At 39.1% G+C, this 23,890-nt stretch overlaps 1 protein-coding gene across 1 annotated transcript in view; it reads right to left on the bottom strand.

The window, feature by feature from the left end:
* NUP35 (nucleoporin 35) overlaps positions 1-16,520 on the bottom strand; it is a 33,117-nt gene extending 16,597 nt beyond the window's left edge. The window contains exons 1-4 of the mRNA XM_005675883.3: positions 16,387-16,520; positions 10,500-10,670; positions 8,195-8,322; positions 4,596-4,656 (exon numbers count right to left, since the gene is read on the bottom strand). Of these exons, the coding sequence (XP_005675940.2) occupies positions 4,596-4,656; positions 8,195-8,322; positions 10,500-10,670; positions 16,387-16,426 (400 nt within the window). The 5' untranslated portion in view covers positions 16,427-16,520. The remainder of the gene's footprint in view (positions 1-4,595; positions 4,657-8,194; positions 8,323-10,499; positions 10,671-16,386) is intronic.

Below are 23,890 nucleotides of genomic sequence, written 5' to 3'. Positions count from 1 at the left end.
TCCTGGGTATTAGGACACAGACATCTTTGGGGGACTATATTTCTGCCTCTGGCATTAACTTTTTTTTTTAATGCAAAATAAATTATGTTTATTGATCAATTTCCCTAAATTGCAACAAGTTTTATAAGTTCTTTTTAAAATTAAACTTTTTAAAATTAATCACCAAAATTTATTTAGTTTCATGCTACAATACTTCAATGTTTGCCTCACTTCATATCACCTTCTCCTCTGTATATCTCTCCTGTCTGTGCCAAATTTCTCTGCGCCTCTAAGAACACTTGTGATTGGATTTAGGGAGCACCTGCATCCAGGTAATAACCAGGATTATCTTCCCCTCTTTTCCTCTCTCCTTAACTGTCCACCCTCGAGAGATATCCCTCTCAAGATCCTTAACTTAATATGTTTTGGCCACAAAAAGCAGTACTCAGGGTTCCAGGAGTTAGAATATGAACATGTAATTTTGGAGGCCACCATTCAACTCACTACAACTTACATCCATCAAGCCATTCAGTCAACCAACATTTTCTGACGTCCCTTTATACCCAGCTCTGTGATAGGTAAACAATGAAGGTATATAGAAGGAATCTCTGTCCTAAAGATCATAACCCAGTAATGGAGTAAGATAAGAGCCTAGCAGAGAGAGTTCTACAGGCGTACACACAGGAACAGCTAACCCAGATCAGAAAAAGAAGTGTCAGGGAAAAGTTGCTCACAGAAAAATCAGTCCTTTATCTGCTCTTCTGGGAACACTATTAGAATTCTGAGTTCCTGGCATCAACAAAAGCAGCCAGAAATGGCTATAATCTAAATATCAGACTTAACCTGTTAACAGTATGCTAACACAAATAAGGACTCTAGCTCAGTACAAGTAAATGCTATACTGCTTGCAAAGGGTGACAAGTAAAAGAACTTCTCAAGAAAAAAAAATGTAATTAAAAATAGGATGAAAAATAGAGGAATACTTAAATAGCAGCAGAAGAAACCTAATCAGTGAGGATGGGGAAAGACAGGGCAAACATTCAATATTCTTTACCAGAGGCAATAATGATTGAAAAGTTTCTGAAATTCTTTAATCTTGATTACCTACTTTGTTGTATGACCAAGGTTTTCCTGCACCAGAAATAAGATTTTAAGAGATTTTTAACTTCGGTTAAAGAATTAAAAACTATCCAAAATCTCCTTATTATATACAAGTTCAGTTCAGTTCAGTCGCTCAGTCGTGTCCAACTCTTTGCAACCTCACAGACTGCAGCACGCCAGGCCTCCCTGTCCATCACCAACTCCCAGAGCTTTAAACTCATGGGTACAAAGACCTCAGCATAAATCAGTAATTCATACCATTAAGTCCTGTGATGTCTCTTTATAAAAGCTGTCAACCTCCAAAAGTTAAAATTTACAAATTATAGAAGTTTTCATGTATTTAACATTAAATGTAAGAGTTTAAAAAACGAAAAGTCTACATATTCTCCCTCAATTTTCTCAGCTCTTTTATTCAATTTCTTGTTTAGTATCGACCACACATCATAGTCCTCATACCTACAAAATGTTTTCAAAAGTATTCTTTTTCAAGAAGAAGCATGCTTTTTCACTTATGTCCCATTAAGACTTTCTATACATAAATTCTTTAAACTTAAAGAAGCAGCAGCAGTGGCTCCCAGTGGCCAATTTTATGACAGGGATATTTTCCTATCACAGTTTTTATATTTTCACATATGGTTTCTAAAATTACAAGAACCTCATAGAAGTTACAGTATTTAAAAAAAATAGATTAACAAAAGAAAGTTTAATTAGCTTTAACTCTGTACTCTTCTACTTGACAGCAATAAGAATATTATAACGCTTTTTAGAGAACTAAGAAATGCTTTAAAACATAACATATTACTTAAATTACATGCTTTTCCATTTCCAAAGTCTCTGGAATCACTTACTGACTCAGCCAAACAGTCACTATTATAGCAAACAGTCAAGTAGCAAGGTATTATCACACAACAAAGCACTGTCACCTACCTATTTGTTTGATCAGATTAAGATGGCTAAAACCTGAACTAATTCCCCCAGAACATTTCACCTCAAATATGTAACTGAAATAGAGGTGACATCCTAGATTTTTTAACATGATATGTGATAGTCAGAAATCTAAAGACATCACCCCAAGGTTTCTGTCCCCCAGTTTGATTGATTGGTAATTCAACCAAACTCTAATCCAAGTATTGCTGTGAATGGATTTTACAGATAGAATTAGGTTATTTATCAGCTGATCTTAAAATAAAGAACTACTGTGGACTACTGCAGTGAACCAAAAGAATCAAATGATCCCTTAACAGCAGCAGATGGCAGAAAAGTCAAATCAGAACTACAAGAGAACAGAGAGGTCAGAGAGACTCAAAGCACATAAAAAGACTTGATCTGCCACTGCGGCGTTTGAAGACAGAAAGAAAACTAGAAGCCAAAGAGTGAGGGCAGCCTCTAGACACTGAAAACAACCTCTGGCGACAGAGACCTCGGTCCTCCAACTGAATGCAACTGAATGACCAATGACCTGGACGCAGGTTCATCCAGTTTCCAGAAAAGAACAGAGCCCTGCTAACATCCGAGCTCTGCCCGAGACATCTGACCACAGAAACTACGAGATAATAAACGTGTGTTGTCTTAAGCCATTAAGTTTGTGATAATTTGTTACAGCAAAAGTTTTTAAAAATACAGATTTTGGTACCAAGTAGAATGCTGCTGTAATATCTCTAAGTGTGGACATGCCGTTAGAATAGGGCAGTGGGTGGAGGCTGGAAGAACTTTGAGGAACATGATAGAAATAGCACTGAACAAGCCAGAAACCTACACTTTAAAGAGCACTGCCAGTGATGGCTCACACATCGCTTGAAGAAATCAAGATTTGGAGGATAAAAAGGTCTGTCTGTCACTGGCTATTATTTTGTCATCCATTTTGCCTTTAAACAGGAGTGTTGGGCACATTTCATTTATATAATTGTCCATTCAGTTCATTTTAAATCTACTGTCTTGCTAGTGCTTCTTTCATTTCATCTGTTTTTGCTGTAGCTTCTCTTTTCCTCCTTTCCTGTCCTGTTTTCCGTCTAAGCCACCCCCATCTCTGACCTGGGTTAAGGTAGTAGCCAACTATCTGATCTCCTTGCTTCCACCCTGTCCCTTACTCCCTTACTCACAGGGGCAGTCTCGTCCTATTTTTTTCTACCTTTTCTGGGTAAAGACCAAGTGCTATTAATACAATAATCCCCATTACCTCTCTGGCCTCACCTCCTAGTATTCACCCCCTCCCTCACTCCAGTTCACACTAACTTCTTGACACGTATTTGAACACTCCAGACACAATCCCACCTCAGTGCCTTTGTACCTGCTTCTTCCTCTGTTTAGGAAACTTTCCCTAAACATTTTTGAGTGAATGTTAGTTTTCCATAACTATTGGTAGTAAGCAGAATACCGCCCTCCCACCCCAGCTGTCCATGTCCTTATCCCTAAAACCTAGGAATCTTACATCACATGGTAAAGGAGAATTAGGACTGCAGATGTTAATATTGCTAATCAGATGACATTAAAATAGGGAGATTATCCTGGCTATCCAGAAGGGCTGAAGTCTTCACCCTGATCCTTAAAAGAGAAAGAGCAAGACTTGACATGAAGCAGAATAATCAGAAAGATACAATGTTGCTGACTTTAAAGATGGAGGAAGAAGACCAGAAAGAAATGTGGCCAGCCTCTACAAGATGGAAAAGGCAGAAAACAGATTCTTCCCCAGAGCCTCCATAAATTAACATGGGCTACCAATGCCTTGATTTTAGCCCATTGAGACCCATTTCAGATTTCTCACCTCCAGAACTGTAAAAATAATACACTGAATTGTTCAAACCACTTTTAAGTTTATGGTAATATGTTACGGCAGCAAAAGAAAACTAATACGCTACCTTAGTTATATAAGCCCTTATTTCCTACTTCCCTTTGCTGCTTAATTTTCCTCCACAAAATATGTTACCTTCTAACAAACTATTTACTTTACTTATAAATGTAAATTTCGTAAGTAAATGTAAGCTCCATAAAGGCAAAGATTCTATTTTTTTTTTCAGTTTCCCAGGGCCTGGTACATGATTGTATGCCAAGTATTTGCTGAATGAACATTTGATAGATTATAAATATAAATACATAAATATGCAGGAAAAGCTGTGCTTATGATGATGCTGACAGTGACAGAAATACCATTAATCTTAAAGAAAAACGAGATATAATCAATGGCTATTTGTAGTCAGTGACATTCATATTTACAGCTATGCATTAATATCTCTCAAAACATCTTTATTATTCACTCTGCATTCCTCTTCTCAATTGCAACTTTTGTTTTTAATTACAGTTTTAACAATTCAGGAGACACAGCAGAATATCATAACCTTATCTGCAAGTTCAGAAAAGAACCAATATACAAATATTTCCTTCCTAAAGAAAGTTACTGACATTTGAGAAAGTCTCCAAGTTTGAAAAATAAGACAAAAGTTTGGCAGTTACCAACAAAGGTCTTACTATCTTCATTCAAAGAGTAAAAAACTGTCACTGTATTGGAAGGCATTGCTTACCTGTTCCAGGAGTAGTTGTCACAACTCCAACGAGAGGACTCTGCATTACTGAAATGTTTGCCTACGCGAAACAGAAGAAAGTGTTCAGGTCAAATGCAAAGTTCTAACCGTAAAACAAACACAGTAAATGTCGAAGAACTTCATTCAACAGACAACTGAATGTCTACCAGGTACTGGCAATGCCTCTTATTAGCTCACAATTGAAGAGTACTTTCGAAGTTTGCTTGTTTTGTTGTTGTTGTTTTAAGTTGAACACTACTAATCTAAAAAGGCAGATTCGTTAGCGTATTATAATGTTTAACTAGGTAAAAAGACACTATTTTCATTAACAGTAACACTGCTATTTGTTTTTAGTACCTAAAATACAGTATTTGAAATAACAGATATAAGGGTGATTCTTCAAATCATCGAAGTTCAAACTGAAAAATAGAAAGCTGGCAAAATTGTATTTTTAAATTGATATTTACAAATCATGAAATAGTATAGATTCAAATCAGTCTACACAGTAAACAACAGCATATCTCTGCCTCTACAGGTAAAAAGTAACAAAAACTAATTCCTTTAAATCTGAGAAAATTAAAGTTTCAAGTAGTTAAAAAATCTTTCTATAAACAAAATAGAAAACAATAATAGCTAATCGAGAATGAGAAAGACTCTCTAGAAGTAAACGGAGGGAAAATTTTTTTAACCAATTTTGATTAAACTAAGAAAATCTAAAATCTGGTTATTACCCAGCAACCAGACCAAATGTCAAGAGATTATTAAAGGAGGATACAAATTCATTGTTCAATTCCTAATGAGAACTTATGAGTAGAGAGAGGCTGACCAAAGTCTCAGCGGGTAAAACTAATTGGGACTTTAATAATATTCTTAGCAATTTTCAAGTCAAAAGCTTTATCTACAAATTATGGCTCACAAGATTTTTAAACATTTTGAACATAGCAGTAACTATAAACTCCTTTTCTTTCCAGGTATTATCAGAGGAGTAATGAAACGTGGCATAAACTTATAAGCCAGAGGTCCTCATACCAAATTAAACATCAGATTTACCTATCAACCTTTAGAAAAATACAACAGAATATTCTGGACTTAGTTAAGTTTATCACAATACTGTCCAAATATAACACAAGCCACACAAGTAATTGTTTTAGAGTAGGCATGTATATCTGTTAGGGAAATTATAAATAAAATGGAGGGAGTCTTGTTTAGGCTTCAGAAGCTGGAGAGCAGGCCTCTGACTGACTTCTCACCATGTCAAACTATGTGCTTGCCAGCAAGCACACCAACTGTTACCAGCAAATCAAGTGGCACTTTAGGTAAGAAAGGGAGTGGCGTTTGTAATTTCTTGAGCCCCTGGAGGCCTAGCCAGCCTCCCAGGATCTAAGAAGTCTTATGACTCATAAGGTAAAAGAAACAGCAATGTAAAACTTAAGAACCAGAGCTGCATTTTTGCACACAAACTGATGACGGTATTGTTTTGCAGCTTGGAACTATAAGCGGGAGTCCCCAAAAACCTCACCCGTGGAGTGGACACACCGCCCAGGTCTCTCTTCCCTAAAAGGGACTCCAGACTGCTGTTACTCTGGACTTCCCAGCACCATTCAAGTCTGGATGTGGGTTTCAGCACAATCTGGTGATATGCATGCCACAGTTCTATTGTTTCTCTACAGTTCTATTGTTTCTATTTCTTTTCTCTTAGTGGCAGTATATTGAAATTAATCAAATAAGCCTTTATTAAGAATTGAAACTGTTTACTGTGTGTGTAATGAATGGCTTCTTTTGTTAACCAATCCTTCTAACCTAAAATGAAGGGTTTAAAACTTTCTGCAAAACAACATCTCAGTTAATTACGGGACTAGCCACATTTCAAGTGTAGACAGCCATACTTGGCTAGTAGCTACTACACTGAACAGGAGGGCAGGTGTACAAGTGTTGGTAAGAGAAAGTATTCTGTCTGACACAATGAATTAATTTTGCTTTGCTTTACAAATAGGCCCAGTAGGCCAGGTGTATCAAGCCTACAATTAAAATTTACTGAAAGATTTTTCTACTTTTCTTAAACTTGCCAATAAACATACTATATTTGATTTAAAGAAAGGCCTTTAATATTCCTCCAAATCAAACAGCATAAGTATCTTTATACAACAAACTTACCAGTTTAGCTGAAACACTTTGTTTCTGTATCCTACTAGGCATAACAGTAATAGGAGAGAAAACTATAAAAGCTCTCAAACTTGCTACTTAAAAGAAAAATCCATACTACCTTTCAACTGACAACCAAGACTAATCATAGTAGTATTAGCACAACATTGTTCTTGTAAACACTGGCTCTAGAGTCAATATTCCCTGGGTTTAAAATCTGGCTCAACTAGACTAACTGCCTTGGGCTTTTGGTGTCCTAGTTTCCTCAGTGATAAGATAAAGCTCCTAAGAGATTCATTCATCCCAGAGTCACTGTGAGGATTAAATGAAACAATACATGAGATCAGGGCATGTACACTACAGGCACTTCATAAGTAGTAGACACTTTTTTGTGCTATCAGTCCCATCAAAACAGAGACTCTCTACCTTGCAATCCATAACTGAAAGTAACACTGACAGAACACCTACATCCACACCAGCCACGATTTATCATCACCATCAGAACACCTACACCAGGAACGTACTAAGCCATCACTCATAAACATGCAGAAGCAAGCATTTTTAGTAAAATAAGTAAACAGTGAATAGCTCTAAAGGAGTATTCAGTTCAGCTCAGTCGCTCAGTCGTGTCTGACTCTTTGCGACCCCATGAATTGCAGCACGCCAGGCCTCCCTGTCCATCACCAACTCCCGGAGTTCACTCAAACTCATGTCCACAGAGTTGGTGATGCCATCCAGCCATCTCATCCTCTGTCGTCCCCTTCTCCTCCTGCCCCCAATCCCTCCCAGCATCAGAGTCTTTTCCAATGAGTCAACTCTTCACATGAGAGGGCCAAAGTACTGGAGTTTCAGCTTTAGCATCAGTCCTTCCAAAGAACACCCAAGGCTGATCTCCTTTAGAATGGACTGGTTGGATCTCCTTGCAGTCCAGGGGACTCTCAAGAGTCTTCTCCAACACCACAGTTCAAAAGCATCAATTCTTCGGCACTCAGCCTTCTTCACAGTCCAACTCTCACACCTATACACGACCACTGGAAAAACCACAGCCTTGACCAGACGGACCTTTGTTGGCAAAGTAATGTCTCTGCTTTTCAATATGCCATCTAGGTTGGTCATAACTTTCCTTCCAAAAAGCATTAGTCTTATACTAATAAAACCATCCCTAAAAATAATGACCTCAAATCATCACAAGGTACCTGAGATCTGGATAAAACCCTGGATCTTCATTTGTTAAGTCACAAAACTATGCATATTGAACTTTTTAAACAATCGCTGACTGTTTACCATAGAGTAAACAGTAGACTCTATGGTAACTGTCCCTAATGCTTATTCCTATGCAACAGAGTTATACTAAAACAGACTTCAGGGCAACATTTCAAATTACTGACCCTCACTGTATAACGACATGAAAACATGAAATCAGTATGCATGGTCATCAATGAGGATGTGTATATCACCTGTCTTCTTGAAGTTAAAGGTGTTGATCCAAGTCCTGGGCTGGAAATGTCATCATATATACTTCTAACTGGCGGAGCTCCACTTTTATCTTTATGAGCTGGCACAACTGGCTGTGGTGGTGATCCACCTAACAATGTACAAGAGACAGAGTCAGGTGAGAAAACAAAGATATCTTCCATCTATCTGCTAAGATCCTTTAATATTTTTAAAATAATGGCTTACACTCCTGTCTCCCAATGTTTCTCAAACCTTAATACACAGAGTCACTTGGGCATCTTGTTAAAATTCAGGTTCTGTCTCAGACCATGTGGGATGGAGCCTGAGATGATTTATTTCTAACAAGCTGCCAGTGATGCCAATATTGGTGATTCATAGATTGCCCTTTGAACAAAAGCTTCCAGAAGAAGGACTATATAGAAATTTTAGTTTTTAGTGAATGCATACAACTTTTGTCTTCTCTACAAAATGCTTAACAATTCAATACCAAATTTAATCCTATTTCTCACTTGAAAGTAGAATATTAAACAGCTCCAGTTTGTATATACCTGAAAAAATATAATATTTTAATGTGGAATTTGACTGTCAAATTCCCATGTTTCTCACAGTAAAAATTTATTAAAGTACATAATAAACATACAGGAAAAGAACCAACTTTGGGGGCTACAAAGAGGCCTTCTTAAGTCAGAGAATCATCAGTGCCAACTGGTAGAGCGCCCACACCGTCTGTAAGACTAATGTCTGAGTCAAGACAGCGCAGCAAAAGCCATTCACACCAGAGCACAGGCTATAGAACGAGACTGGCCCAACCTTTGACCGCCTGTGGTCACTAACCAGCAAGCTCCAGCAAGCTCTATGCCGCACTTAGCCTCAGTTTACTCCTTTAAGAAACGGAGACAGTACCAACTACTTGTTAAGACTGATAAAAGAACAGGATGACATATAAAACGCTTAGGATACTCCCTGGCTTATAAATACTTAATATATGGTAGCTACAACAATAAAATGATACACTTGAAATACGTAAAAATAAATAATCTGTCCCAGATAATGTTTCTAACTGAATCGCTTCAGTTATAACTTATGATAATTCTCCCTGATAAATCTTTAAAAAAAAAATTATAAACCACTTTAACACAAATAACACCGCACATGCATGAGTACGAAGTTGCTTCAGTAGTGTCTGACTCTTTGCCACCCTATGGACTGTAGGGCACCAGGCTCCTCTGGCCATGGGATCCTACAGGCAAGAACACTGGAGTGGGTTGCCATGCCCTCCTCCAGGGGATCTTCCCCACCCAGGGATCAAACCCAAGTCTCTTCCATCTCCTGCACTGGCAGGTGGGTTCTTTACCACTAGCGCCACCTGGGAAGCCCAATAATACCTTAAGGACAATTAAAGAAAGAAGAATTTCCATTTAAATATCTATTAAAACACTTATTAGCTCACATTTGGAATTATTAGCAACCATTTCTGTAGCTCTCACTACCCATGGTCAAAATTTCCAAACTATCTTTTAAAATATCTGTTTGCTAAGGGTCCTATATTAGATGTTTCATTTACGTAACAATATTTTGTGCTGGCAACTGCAAAGCATAGTTTGTGGAGTAAATCCCTTCACTAAACACACTGAGTGAGAATCTTAACTCACTAAGACTAGAAGTCAATTTCATATCTGCAAATTTACAAATTATACTTCTTTTGAATATCTGCTGTAATTATATTAAGACAAATTTTTTAAACTGAATCCAGCTGAAGCTGAATGACCATATTCTCCTCCCCCTATCCAAACCCACTTTAACATCTCTGAAATAGGAATAATTTACAAAACATGGCAAATGGTGTATCATATTTAGTGTTTTTCTTTCTTAGTGGTGCTTAATGGTGAGTGTTACAATCAATGCTAGATTGAATAAAATGCAGTATGCGTATTTTTAGAGATTCTTAGAATTAAAGTAAATTATGTTGCTTACACCTGTTTCAATTTTAGTTGATGAAGGTGAAAGCTGTATCACTACTCTTTTTAAAATTCTAGTACATGTACTGATAGTACTTAAAACTACACTAAGCAATTTACCTTTGTTGCTGTCTAGTTACTAAGTCATGTCCAACTCTTTTGAGACCCCATGGACTGTAGGCGCCCAGACTCCTCTGTCCATGGGATTTCCGAGGCAAGAATACTGGAGCAGGTTGCCACTTCCTTCTCCAGGGGATCTTCCCAGCCCAGGGATCCAACCTGCATCTCCTGCATTGGCAGGCAGTTTCTTTATGGCTAAGCCTCCAGGGAAGCCCAAGCATTTACCTACCTGCAAGTAAAGGTGATCTCATTTCCATTACTCCTATAGAAGGGCCACTAATTGATCGAGGTTGTGGAGTCACTGGAGCTGGCAAATCCCCCATTAAAAAACCAGGTAAGAACTGGGCATTAACCCCTGGCTTTGGAGACGTGGGTGAACCCAGCATCATTGGTTCAGATCCTAAATGAATCAGAAAATAAAATACAGAGAAAGGACTTTGATGTAATAATAGGTGACAAAAAGATACAAGGACTAGTATACACAATTTTGAGAATTTAATAAAAATTGTTAAATATTACAGAATCACAGTTAAATTATTTTAAAACCCATTAAAATTTTTTCCAGAAAAATATGAAAATATTTTGCATTAACAAAATAATATTTGACAGCTGTTTACATTATTTCATAGATTTAAGAATCAACGTTCATTTTTAAATTTTTGCTTATTGACTAAAAAAAAATCCCTAATACATACAGAACTTTCTGGCAGTTTCTACTATGTAACAACTAAAAACAAGGACAGGATGCACTAGCAACATAAAGTCTAAGCAAATTAGACACAACAGGTTTAGCTGTATGTCCCGTTTTTCTTTCCCCATACACAAAAACCATGTCATTTCTGTAATAAAAGTGTAATTATGCACACATTAAAGCACATATGAAATAACAGTGATGACAGCGTACCAACTAAGAAATATGCTTTGGGTAATTTTTTAAAACCATTCATTTTAAAGTTAGGAATAATCAATAAATCTCCCTAACAGAAAACCAATTAAGAGGTGAACTGATACTTTGTGATGATCCGTTCAAAATTATTTTTCACAATTTATAGGATAGGTAATATTATTCCAACTATGAAAATAAGGAAGCTATAACTTCCTCTAATTTCAAAACAAAATAGCACAGTAAGGAAAACATGAGCTCTGGAGTCAAGAGACCTGGTTTCAGTCTTTCAGAAAACTGGACATAATCACATCTCCCAGCTTTGATTAGAAAGATAGCAAATAAAGCACTTAACTCTAGTGCCTAGTATACAATCAGTACTCACAAATATTAGTTATTATTATTATAGTACAATAGCCAAATCTTACTGTGTACATGTAGAATTTGCAATTTCTGCTTATGAAAATTTAATTTTTCAATTATCTGACAAGGCTGATTTGTGATTTATGGAACTCAGAAAGTTCAAACACTTGATATTTTATACAGCCTTTATTAACTACACCGTAACTTTTAACTGCCTCAAAACTGTGTTTAATGCTATCCAAATGCTGTCAATTAATTACTCTTCCTCTTATTTCTCATTACAGCAGACCTTGATAGTAACATGTGGATCACAATAAACTGTGGAAAATTCTGAAAGAGATGGGAATCCCAGACCACCTGACCTGCCTCTTGAGAAACCTGTATGCAGGTCAGGAGGCTACAGTAAGAACTGGACATGGAACAACAGACTGGTTCCAAATTGGAAAAGGAGTACGTCAAGGCTGTATACTGTCACCCTGCTTATTTAACTTATATGCAGAGTACATCATGAGAAACGCTGGGCTGGAAGAAGCAGAAGCTGGAATCAAGATTGCCGGGAGAAATATCAATAACCTCAGCTATGCAGATGACACCACCCTTATGGCAGAAAGTGAAGAGGAACTCAAAAGCCTCTTGATGAAAGTGAAAAAGGAGAGTGAAAAATTTGGCTTAAAGCTCAACATTCAGAAAACGAAGATCATGGCATCTGGTCCCATCACTTCATGGGATATAGATGGGCAAACAGTGGAAACAGTGTCAGGCTTTATATTTTTGGGCTCCAAAATCACTGCAGATGAGAGACTGCAGCCATGAAATTAAAAGACACTTACTTCTTGGAAGGAAAGTTATGACCAACCTAGATAGCATATTGAGAAGCAGAGACATTACTTTGCCAACAAAGGTCCGTCTAGTCAAGGCTATGGTTTTTCCTGTGGTCATGTATGGATGTGAGAGTTGGACTGTGAAGAAAACTGAGCGCCAAAGAATTGATGCTTTTGAACTGTGGTGTTGGAGAAGACTCTTGAGAGTCCCTTGGACTGCAAGGAGATCCAACCAGTCCATTCTAAAGGAGATCATTCCCAGGGGTTCTTTGGACGGAATGATGCTGAAGCTGTAACTCCAGTACTTTGGCCACCTAATGCGAAGAGCTGACTCGTTGGAAAAGACTCTGATGCTGGGAGGGATTGGGGGCAGGAGGAGAAGAGGACGACAGAGGATGAGATGGCTGGATGGCATCACCGGCTGGATGGACATGAGTCTGAGTGAACTCCGGGAGTTGGTGATGGACAGGGAGGCCTGGCGTGCTGCGATTCAAGGGGTCGCAAAGAGTCGAACATGACTGAGCGACTGAACTGAACTGAACTTGATGGTAACAATGCAAGCACATGAAAAAGGAAAAGAAAGCAAATACTGAAATAGGTGTGAATAGCTATATTACACTTTAATTACTTCAAAGTGCTAATTAATTACCATGTTACCATGGTACTACTACATATTTCCAAAGAACATAATAGTAAAATCAAACCAAAAGTCTAAACTAAAGCATATTATGAACATATATTTATAAACTCAAAGTACAAAGTTTTAGGTACCATCTCCCAGCCCCAAAAGAGAGAGAAAAACACATATATGGGCTTCCTAGGTGGTGAAGTGGTAAAGAATCGCCTGCCAAGGCAGGAAACACAGGATCAATCCCTGGGTTCGGAAAACTCCCCAGGGGAGGAAATGGAGATCCACTCCAGGATTCTTGCCTGGGAAACCCCATGGATAGAAGAACCTTCCATGGGGTCGAAAAAGAGTCAGATGTGACTTAGCGACTAAACAACAACAGCAGCCAAGTATACTAAAAATTAAGTCAAAAAAATTTTGACACATCTAAATACATATTGTGATACAACAGAAATAACCAGAGTGAGGAGAGCCAAAGGACTCTTAACTAAACTGTCACTGACCACTGAGCCCTCAGACTAATTTTCCTTAGAGAGTTACATTGGTGGATCCTCAAGTCTTAAATTTCCATTTCCAAGTCTCTACTCCCAAACTGTTAAGTGTGTCTTACTCAGCTAGCATCGTTTGTCAAAGTAACCATTAGTTTTAGTGTTCCATTAGGTGCTGCTGCTGCTGCTGCTGCTGCTGCTGCTGCTGCTGCTGCTAAGTCGCTTCAGTCATGTCCGACTCTGTGCGACCACATAGCCGGCAGCCCACCAGGCTCCCTGGTCCCTGGGATTCTCCAGGCAAGAACACGGGAGTGGGTTGCCATTTCCTTCTCCAATGCATGAAAGTGAAAAGTGAAAGTGAAGTCGCTCGGTCGTGTCGGTGCTAGGAATGCTCAACTACTGCACAACTGCACTTATCTCACACGCTAGCAAGGTAATGCTCAAAAGTCTCCAAGCCAGGCTTCAACAGTACATAAACCGTGAACTTCCAGATATTCAAGCTGGATTTAGAAAAGGCAGAGGAACCAGAGATCAAATTGCCAACATCCGTTGGATCATCAAAAAAGCAAGAGAGTTCCTGAAAAATATCTACTTCTGCTGCAAGGAGAAGATCAAAACAAACTGTGGAAAATTCTTAGAGACAGGACTACCAAGACCACTTGACCAGCCTCCTGAGAAACCTATATGCAGGTCAGGAAGCAACAGTTAGAACGGGACATGAAACAACAGATTGGTTCCAAATAGGGAAAGGAGTACATCAAGGCTGTATATTGTCACTCTGCTTATTTAACTTATACACAGAATACACCATAAGCAACACTGGATGAAACACAGAAACACCATAAGAAAGGCTGGATGAAGCACAAGCTGGAATCAAAATTGCGGGGAGAAATATTAACCTCAGATATGCAGATGGCACCACCCTTATGGCAGAAAGTGAAGAAGAACTAAAGAGCCTCTTGATGAAAGAGGAGAGTGAAAAAGTTGGCTTAAAACTCAACATTCAAAAAACTAAGATCGTGGCATCTGGTCCCATCACTTCATGGGAAATAGATGGGGAAACAGCGGAAACAGTGACAGACTTTATTTTGGGGTGGTCCAAAATCACTGCAGATGATGACTGCAGCCATGAAATTAAAAGACACTTGCTCCTTGGAAGAAAAGTTATGTCCAACCTAGACAGCATATTAAAAAGCAAAGACATTACCTTGCCTACAAAGAGCCATCTAGTTAAGGCTATGGTTTTTCCAGTAGCCATGTATGGATGTGAGAGGTGGACTATAGAGAAAGCTGAGCCCCGAAAAATTGATGCTTTTGAACTGTGGTGTTGGAGAAGACTCTTGAGAGTCTCATGGACAGCAAGGAGATCCAACCAGTCAATCCTAAAAGAAATCAGTCCTTAATATTCATTGTAAGGACTGATGCTGAAGCTGAAACTCCAATCCTTTGGCCACCTGATGCGAAGAATTGACTCACATGAAAAGACCCTGATGCTGGGAAAGATTGAAGGAGAAGGGGACGACAGAGCATGAGATCGTTGGATGGTATCACCGACTCGACGGACATGAGTTTGAGTAAACTCCAGGAGTTGGTGATGGACAGGGAGGCTTGGCATACTGCAGTCCATGGGGTCGCAGAGTCGGAAAGGACTGAGCGACTGAACTGAACTGAGGTGCTGGGAAAATGTTTATACCTCGTCTGAAATAAGGATTTAAACAATATCAGCTAATATCAGATTTCGGACCAGGGGTCCATAATTGTAACCCCAAGAAATATATACACCAGAACGCTTTTGTTAAGCAGAAGACTTTCATACTGGAAATGAACATTTTTCTGACCTCTAAAATAATACAAGACATAAATACCTAGACCATCTTTAAATGTAGCTGAGTATCTCCACTAATATTATACATTTAGATTTTTATAACTAATAGTAAAACAGTTCAAGTTACTCTATTGTCAAAAGAAACTGATTTTGTACAAAATATGGCCAACATCATATATCCTTCAATTCTAATAAAACTCATTCTACACAGACGTATCGTGCTGCTCTCCTTTCCAAACTCAGAAAGTTGTAATCGAATTTTCAAATACGTCGCTATTATAGTAGACCGTTTATTTTCTGTTTTAAGCTATTCCACGGTTCTCACAAAACCCACAACTCAACCGACACACATACACACACACACAATAATCGACATCCAAGGTTGACATGCAAGATTTTTTTTTAATGCCCCCATTATATAACGGAAATGATTTTTAAAATCATTACGTGACCGTAATGCAGAGGAATGTACTGTAGAGGAAAAGATTCTCTACAATTGAGTCATTTTCCCAAGAAAAGGAAATGAAGCGAACTCATGGCTTCCTATTAAGGGAATATCTCAATGGCTGTCATCACCTGGTTAATTAAATATCGAACAACTCAAGTTTCCATTAAAAACACATTCCTTTTGCGAATCCCGGGAGGAGTTGGAATCAAGCAGCAATGAGAAGCCTAGATGATGGAACAGCGGTGAAAGGTGACCGCGCTCCAGGGCACCGCCCACCCACGTGTTCACAGGTGAGGACCTTCCCACCGCTTCACACGATCCGGGGATCCAGCATCGCGTCTGCCGCGCCGGCGGAGTCTCAGGTATGGACAGGTCTAGCTCTGGCTTGGGGGGAGGATACAAAGCGGCTTAGTCACCACCAGACCGCCGTTTCTTCGACTTCCTCGGAGCCCGCAGCGTCCCGGAGCCCCCTTGGTAGCTACAGGGTGGCGACGCCTAGAGAAGGGGGCGGACTTGGAACCTGGGGGCGAGCCAAAGGGCTAGCTCCTTGCGGCTTGAAATTAGCAGACAAGACCCTACGATTACTGTCTCGCACGTGCCCGCTTCCAAGCTGACAGTGTGCATCGCAGTGCTAGCAAGGAAAAGCAGTGTTTTACTCACCCAACGTGGGCGCCTGGGGTTCCACGGCAAAGGCTGCCATCACAGCAGCAGCTGTACTCACCCCCGGACCCTTCCTGATTTTCAAAAATGGCGGAAACTCTCCCCACGGGTAGGGCCGCGCTACCTTATGGGGTTGCGTAACTTCCGGACATGCGCTGTACCTGTTGTGGCGCCGGCGCTGCCTTTTTGGCGTAGGGCAGCAGTCTTTGCTCAGACTACTTGTGCGGGAAGAATTTCTCTGGCAAAGTGATGAAACAACGTGGAAGTTGTGATTTCGGGACGTCATTGCTCACCTGGGAGCCTCCTGATTTGTTGGTGCTTGAGTCGTATAGTAACACAAGTTACTGTAATGCTTTCATAGTTAGCGAGAGTTTACCCAGTGCTCTTTCTCAAGTACCCCGGGAAAAGTTGCCTTTGAGAAACAGATGGTGCCGCTTTCCAGTGTCAATTTCTGGGCCCAGCTGCATGAAACCATTCTCAAAGCATATTTTCTACAATCTCTATGGTTTTTGTTTGTTTGTTTGTTTGTTTTTTAGGTTATGTAGGCACAGTTTTAGCCGTGTCCTACTCTTTGCGGTCCCATGCACTGTACAAATTCTCCAGGCCAGATACTGGAGTGGGTAGCCTTTCCCGTCTCCAGCGGAATTTCCCAACTCAGGAACGAACCTGGGTCTCCTGCATTGCAGGCTGATTCTTTACCAGCTGAGCTATCAGGGAAGCCCATTTTACTTAAAGCATAATTTATACTTGCTGTTTTAATGTATGTTAATATAAACAAAAGATTAAATAACGAAGGCTAATGCTACACACCCGTGAACTCACCACATTGCAGAAGCCTGTGTGTTCCTCCCTATGCCATCCCTGCTGTCTGCCTTTCCCTGCTACTGCTGCTGCTGAATCGCTTCAGTCCTGTCCGACTCTGTGCGACCCCATGGACCCCACCAGGCTCCCCTGTCCCTGGGATTCTCCAGGCAAGAACACTGGAGTGGCTGTACTGCTTTTCTTTAGATATTATTTGAAGAGCGCGCACACAAACACATTGTATTATCAATATGTGTGTGTGAAAATAAGTTGTTTAGCCATTTGCAGCAACATGAATGGACCTGGAGATTATCATAGTGAGTGAAGTAAATCAGACCAAGAAAGACAAATATGATATAGCTTATATGCAGAACCCCCCCCAAAAAAAAGAAATACTAATGAACTCATTTACAAAACAAAAATAGAGAAAGAACTTATGATTAACAAGGGGAGAGGATAGGGAGGAAGGATAAATTGGGAATTTAGGACTGACATGTCACACTGCTAGTTTTAAAACAGATAACCAACAAGGACCTGCTGTATAACAAAGGGAATTCTGCTCAACACTGTAATAACTGAAATGAGAAAAGAATTTGAAAAGGAATTCATGTATGTACTTGTATAACTGAATCACTTGGCTGTACATCTGAAATTAACATTGTTAATCAACTATAGTATAAAATAAAAATTAAAAAATAAAAGGAAATAAAAGGGAAAAAATGTGTTGTTTAGTTTTGCTCACTTACTAATTAAAGTGATATGCTACATGGGTATATTCTGAGATGCTCTCTGATCCATACCAAACTCACTATCCCGCAAATACTCACCATCCTCTCTATTTCCTCTGAGGTTTTCCTGAAATCCCAAATCCAGCCAAGATTTTTCTAATTTGGGTGAGGTAATAACAATTCCAGCATTAAATGACAAGTTTCCAGAAATCAAAGCTTAAAACCACTTACAGATGAAGTGACTTTTTCTTAACAGATGTTATGAATGGGTTGAACTCTATCCCCCAAAATAAATGTTAAGATCCTAACCTCCAATATATAGGAATGTGACCTTATTTGGAAATAGGGTCTTTGTAGATGTAATCATGTTCAGGTGCAGTCATACTGAATTACTACAAACTTTGTGGCTTAAACCAACACAAATTTATATTTTATAGTTCTAGTGGCCAGAGATCCAAAATGATTGTTATAGGACTAAAACCAATGTGTCAACAAGACTGCTTTCTTCAAGAGGCTCCAGGGGAGAAACTGTTTCCTTGCTTTTCTAACTTCTGAAGGCTCACCATATGTTATGTATGCACTTAGCTTTTGGCCCTGTCCTCCTGCTTCAGAGCCAGTGGCATAGCATCTTCCACCTCTGACACTGCTTCTCTCTGCTTCTGTCGCCCGTGGTCTTTTCCTCGTATAGTAAAATCCCCCTCTGCGTCCATTTTATCAGGACCTCTGTAATCACATTTAGGGCCTACTCAGACAATCCAGGATAATCTTCCCACGGTGGTAACCAGTTGTGGTGATTAAGCTAATAACGATGTCTAAAAAGTAACATTCATAGATTCCAGAGATTAAAATGTGGAATACCTTTGGAGGCTCTATTCAGGCCACCACACCCAGCGATTCCCTTTCTAGAAATAAGGTACCAAGAAAAGTTCATCAATGAAGGGATTTCAATATAAATTATGATCTAGCGAAATAAAAGAACATCATGCACCTGTTAAAAAGAATAAAATGGATTGGATATGTGACTGTATGTATTGATCTAGAAAAATCTCCATGGTTGATGTGAAAGAAGCAATTTGAAAACATTACATAGCATCATTTCATTTTAACTTAACAAAAAGTATACATCTGAGAACAGATGCAAAGAGAGAGAGACAGAGATGCTTATTTAAATAAAGGAAAAATCTAGAAAACATTCCTCCCAAACTATTAACAGGGAAGGTAGAATGGGAGAGGGGTTTGTAAATCAGGGGGCTTAAGAAGGGCCCTTATTTTATCTTATATAACTTTTAATAGTTGATTATAGGCATTATTTACTATTTTTTAGTATTCTTCAAATTAAAACACTTTCTTTACTTTAAGAAAGCCATTTTCCTTCAGTTGCTTTTCAGTCTTCTACCCTTTAATTGTCTCTTTCCTTACCAAGTTATAAAGATGCCTACTTGTCCCTCTCACAGAAACTTTCCTATATCTTGTTCTTTCTCCGAGCTGCTGCTGCTGCTAAGTCGCTTCAGTCATGTCCGACTCTGTGCGACCCCATAGACGGCATCCCACCAGGCTCCCCTGTCCCTGGGATTCTCCAGCTACCATGCACTAATTTTTCTCACATTTTCTCTCCTTTTCTCAAGATCTCAAAATAAGAGCCTACAGATTTTCGTAGATGATCTATTTCCCTAACTTCACCACCTTATCGTTTAATTAAATACATACAGGCTACTATGTAACTCTTATGAAACTACTGATCCCCAGCTATTTTTCTCCTTGTGGCCAGATTAAGCCTGTCTTCTTGATAGCTGCAGTAGTCAACAGCTTTGACCATCTTTTTGTCTAGACAGTGTTTTCCATGTTTTCGGTGAGGCTACACTTCCTATTTTATCCCCTAACTTTCTAATCTTTTTCTGGTTTTTCTATACCTGACCCTACTTTATTCTAACCTGCACATATTATTAATAGTCAAGACTTTGTCCTCCTTCTTCTTAAATTCTTTTATGTTCTTTCTGGGAGTCCTCGTGAATTGTCATGTCTATGCCAAAAAAAAACCACAAAAAACTCCAATATTGTAAGCCCCAGCTCTCTCTAAAGCCAACTGATACTTTCCCAGATGCTTGATGAACAATCTACCAGCACATCAAGCCTCAAAAATAAAATCATCTTGCCTTAAAACCAGCCCCATTCCAGCTGTCCCTTTTTCTATTGACTTCTTAGAAATTCAAAATCACAGTATGTTAGAGTCTAAAATGATACAGACATTTATTCAAAGTCCGGCTCATACACTTAAATCTTGTATTACTTCAATTTGTATTAAATCTCTTTAGATTGTAAAATAGAAACAATACCTACTATGAAAGGTGGTTATGCTTAGTACAGGCTTCCCTGTTGGCTCAATGGTAAAGAATCTGCCTGACAAGGCAAGAGACGTAAGAGAGGTGGGTTTAATCTGTGGGTCAGGAAGATCTCCTGGAGAAGGAAATGGCAACCCACTCCAGTAATCTTGCCTGGGAAATCCCATGGACAGAGGAGCCTGGTAGGGTCCATGAGGGTGCAAACAATTCGAACGACTTAGTGACTTAACAATTACAATATGCTTAGTACAGTGCCTGGTCCATTTTGCTTTTTCTGCCTTCCGTTTTCCCTTCCATCAAACATTCAGATACCAAGTCCTGTTCTTTCTCTCTCCTCAATGCCTAGACAATGCAGTCAACTCTTAACAACGCCATGGCTTCAATCTCTCCCACCAAACACCACTATCCAATGCTCCCTTCCTTGTACACACTAGTCGGCTGTCCAAAACTCTCACTGACTTCCCACTCCCTACAGTAGCCTCATTTTCTTCAACTTCACAAGCTTCACGTGTGCAGCACATGCCAACCAATAGTGTCTCCCATTACACTGTATACATTCTCACCCAGGCAACAAGAAAGAGGAAAATCAGAATCCTTTAGGGGTGGAAGTTGCTATGACTGAATATTTGTGTTCCCATAGTTCATCTGTTAGAAATCCTAACAACCAGTGTGATGTTATTTGGGAGTTGGGAACTTTGGGAAGTCATTAGGTCATGAGGGTTAAGTCCTCATGAGTGAGATTAGCGCTTTTATAAAAGAAACCATCCAGAGAGCTCCCCAATCCCTTTGGTCATGTGAGCATAGAGCAATAAAATGCTGTCTGTAAGCCAGGGAGCAGGCTCCCACTTGACACCAAATCTGCCATATCGATCTTGGACTTCCCAGCCTCCAGCACTTTGAAGAAATAAATCTCTGTTGTTTATACGTTCCCCTCAGTCTACGGTATTCTGCTGTGTGTGTGCTCAGTCACTTCAGGCATGTCTGACTCTTTGCAGCCCCATGGACTGTAGCCTGCCAGGCTCCTCTGTCCTTGGAATTTTTCAGACAAGAATACTGGAGTGGGTAGCCATTCCCTTCTCCAGGGGAACTTTCCAGCCCAGGGATTAAACCCATGCCTCCTGTATTGCAGGCAGATTCTTTACCATCGAGCCGCCAGGGAAGCAAACAGCCCAAACAAACTGAGAGAGGACAGCAGGAGCATCTCTTTTGCTGATTCAACAGGCACCCTAAAAGGAATATATATTGTCACCCTACCTTCACCAGAGTTGGTTGAGAACCTCAGTTTCAAAACAGTCTCTTCACTCTCTCACCCTAGCTTTCTGCTCCAATCAGTTCTCCCATTATTCCCCTTTGCAACTGTTTCAACATTTTGTGAAAGATCTTCACATTATACTCCTTGCTCACAGCAGCACCCCTGTTTAGCATCTCTTTGCTTTCCACTGCAATTTACAAATTCCTGTTATTGCAAGTGGCAGCTCTCTTCCACCATGAAACTTGCTCCAGCCCTGCCAGCCTTTAATAATCGTTTCATCTCAAAAGGTACAACACATCATTTCTGCAACTCATTTGCTACAAGATACTTTTCTTTTTAAGTTTTCTTTTCAGCCCTACTAGATGAATTTTCTTGAGGACAGGATCGTAATATTTTCTATTCTGTTTTCCTCACTTTCCAACAAAACTATGTTGAAAAAGTAAATGGATGAACAAATTTTAATGACAAACTGTATATAAACATTGAATAAGTGTAATTATCTGATATAACTTATTTGATGCAATTTTCATGTTTTAAAATGTTTAAAATAATAATTTTACACATTAATTCTATTAGAAGTGCTTATTATACATATTATAAATGGAAGACCTATTTGTAGTTCTGTTTATCCTTTTTTAGTAAAATGAAATTTCTATAAAATCAGATAAAATGGGTTATCTTGAATGAATACCATTGTAGAGCACAATTTTACTTTGTATGTTTCTTGTTAAACTACAATCTTTAGAAATACTGCATGTTCATCATAGTCTTCCGTACATGGATATTATTATCTTAATTGCAATACTTGCTTTCCTACTTTCTTTTCTGAACATGGTAAATAAAATGTCAAAGTGGAACACCTGTTCCTTATTTCTATTCTGGATTTGTGGTTCTCTGAATGCTGCCTTCCACTGACATATGATTCCATCAAAGTGTTATTTTTGTAGATCATTGATTTTCAGACTTATATGGAATAATCGTTCATTTAACAAGGTTTTGTGCAGATACTTAATACCTACAACAGACCTACTCTGGTTGAGGGGAAGAAAAAAAAAAACAGGAAAAGTGCAAGCCCCACTAACTCAGGATTCTCTCCCCCTCAGCTGTCAATGATCGCCTTCAAATGACCCCTGAAGCACTTGGGTGAAATCCCTACGGCTACAGAGAGTCCAATCTAAAGATTAGTTTCTGGCTATATACATTTCAACTTTCTTCTAAACACAAATTTTTAAAAAGTCACAAATGTATTTGAGACACGAAGCCTCAAAATGTATTAATTTTCAATATATTTGATGTATTTGCAGCCAAACTACTGTGTGTCTGTTATACACACTAAATACTCATCGACCTATTTATAAATGTCTATCAATATTCAATGTTTGTATATAAACCTAAATTATTAAATCCCACTCCTAGTCTACTTTAAAAATAAAAACAAAGAATCTTGACACTGAAGCAAAGAAAAATGATATCCATCTTTGGTAGGAATTTAGGGAAAGAATAGAGTTTGTCACCTTTGAAAAGAGAGCCAAGAGAGGCAACATTGTCGCACTCATGTTCCCATCCTCTGAGCTTTTGGCAGCTGGTGTAGCATGGACAGGCCATGACGTAGATTGTGATGTCACATAAAGCATATGGAGAGATCATGATTTCATAGGGCCCAGGGACAAGTGATCTCCAAAAGAGCTTTATGGTGTTTAAGACGTAGGGATTTTGTCCAGAAAAAAATGCAAATCAATTGGTTGTTATTTGCATTGTCTGATCACTATAAACAGTAATGGCCAAAGCTACATCTTTATAAACTAAAATCAATATTATATTTGGAAACTTACCAGTGTTTTCTGATTTCATTATAGTAAACAACTGACAGAAAGAGGGTAGCCAAGCATCAAAAGATATATCAGTTTAGCTGACTCACTTGTCTTTTAACCGATTAGATGGTTCTTAACACCTGTTGGGGCTGCCCTCGAAGCTCAGCTGATAAAGAATCCGCCTGCAACGTGGGAAAACTAGGTTCGATCCCTGGGTTGGGAAGATCCCCTGGAGAAGGGAAAAGCTACCCACTCCAGTCTTGTGGCCTGGAGAATTCCATGGACTATATAGTCCATGCGGTCACAAAGAGTTGGACACCACTAACAGACTTTCACTCACTCACTCACTAATACCTGTTGGAAGTAAAAAGACATCAAAACTTACATATAACTATAGGAGAGAGTGGTGAATAGGCAGAACACAGGTTTTTTAGTGCAGTGAGGCTATTTTGTATGATATTATCATGGTGGACAGATGTTATTATAAATTTGTCAAACCCAAAGAATGTAGAACACCATGCGTGAATCCAAAGTAATGTAAACTATCGATTCAGGGCGTGATAATGAAGTTTC

The sequence above is a fragment of the Capra hircus genome, chromosome 2, assembly GCF_001704415.2.
Source record: "Capra hircus breed San Clemente chromosome 2, ASM170441v1, whole genome shotgun sequence".
NCBI classification, from domain to species: domain Eukaryota; kingdom Metazoa; phylum Chordata; class Mammalia; order Artiodactyla; family Bovidae; genus Capra; species Capra hircus.
This window is presented reverse-complemented; position numbering and strand designations above follow the sequence as displayed.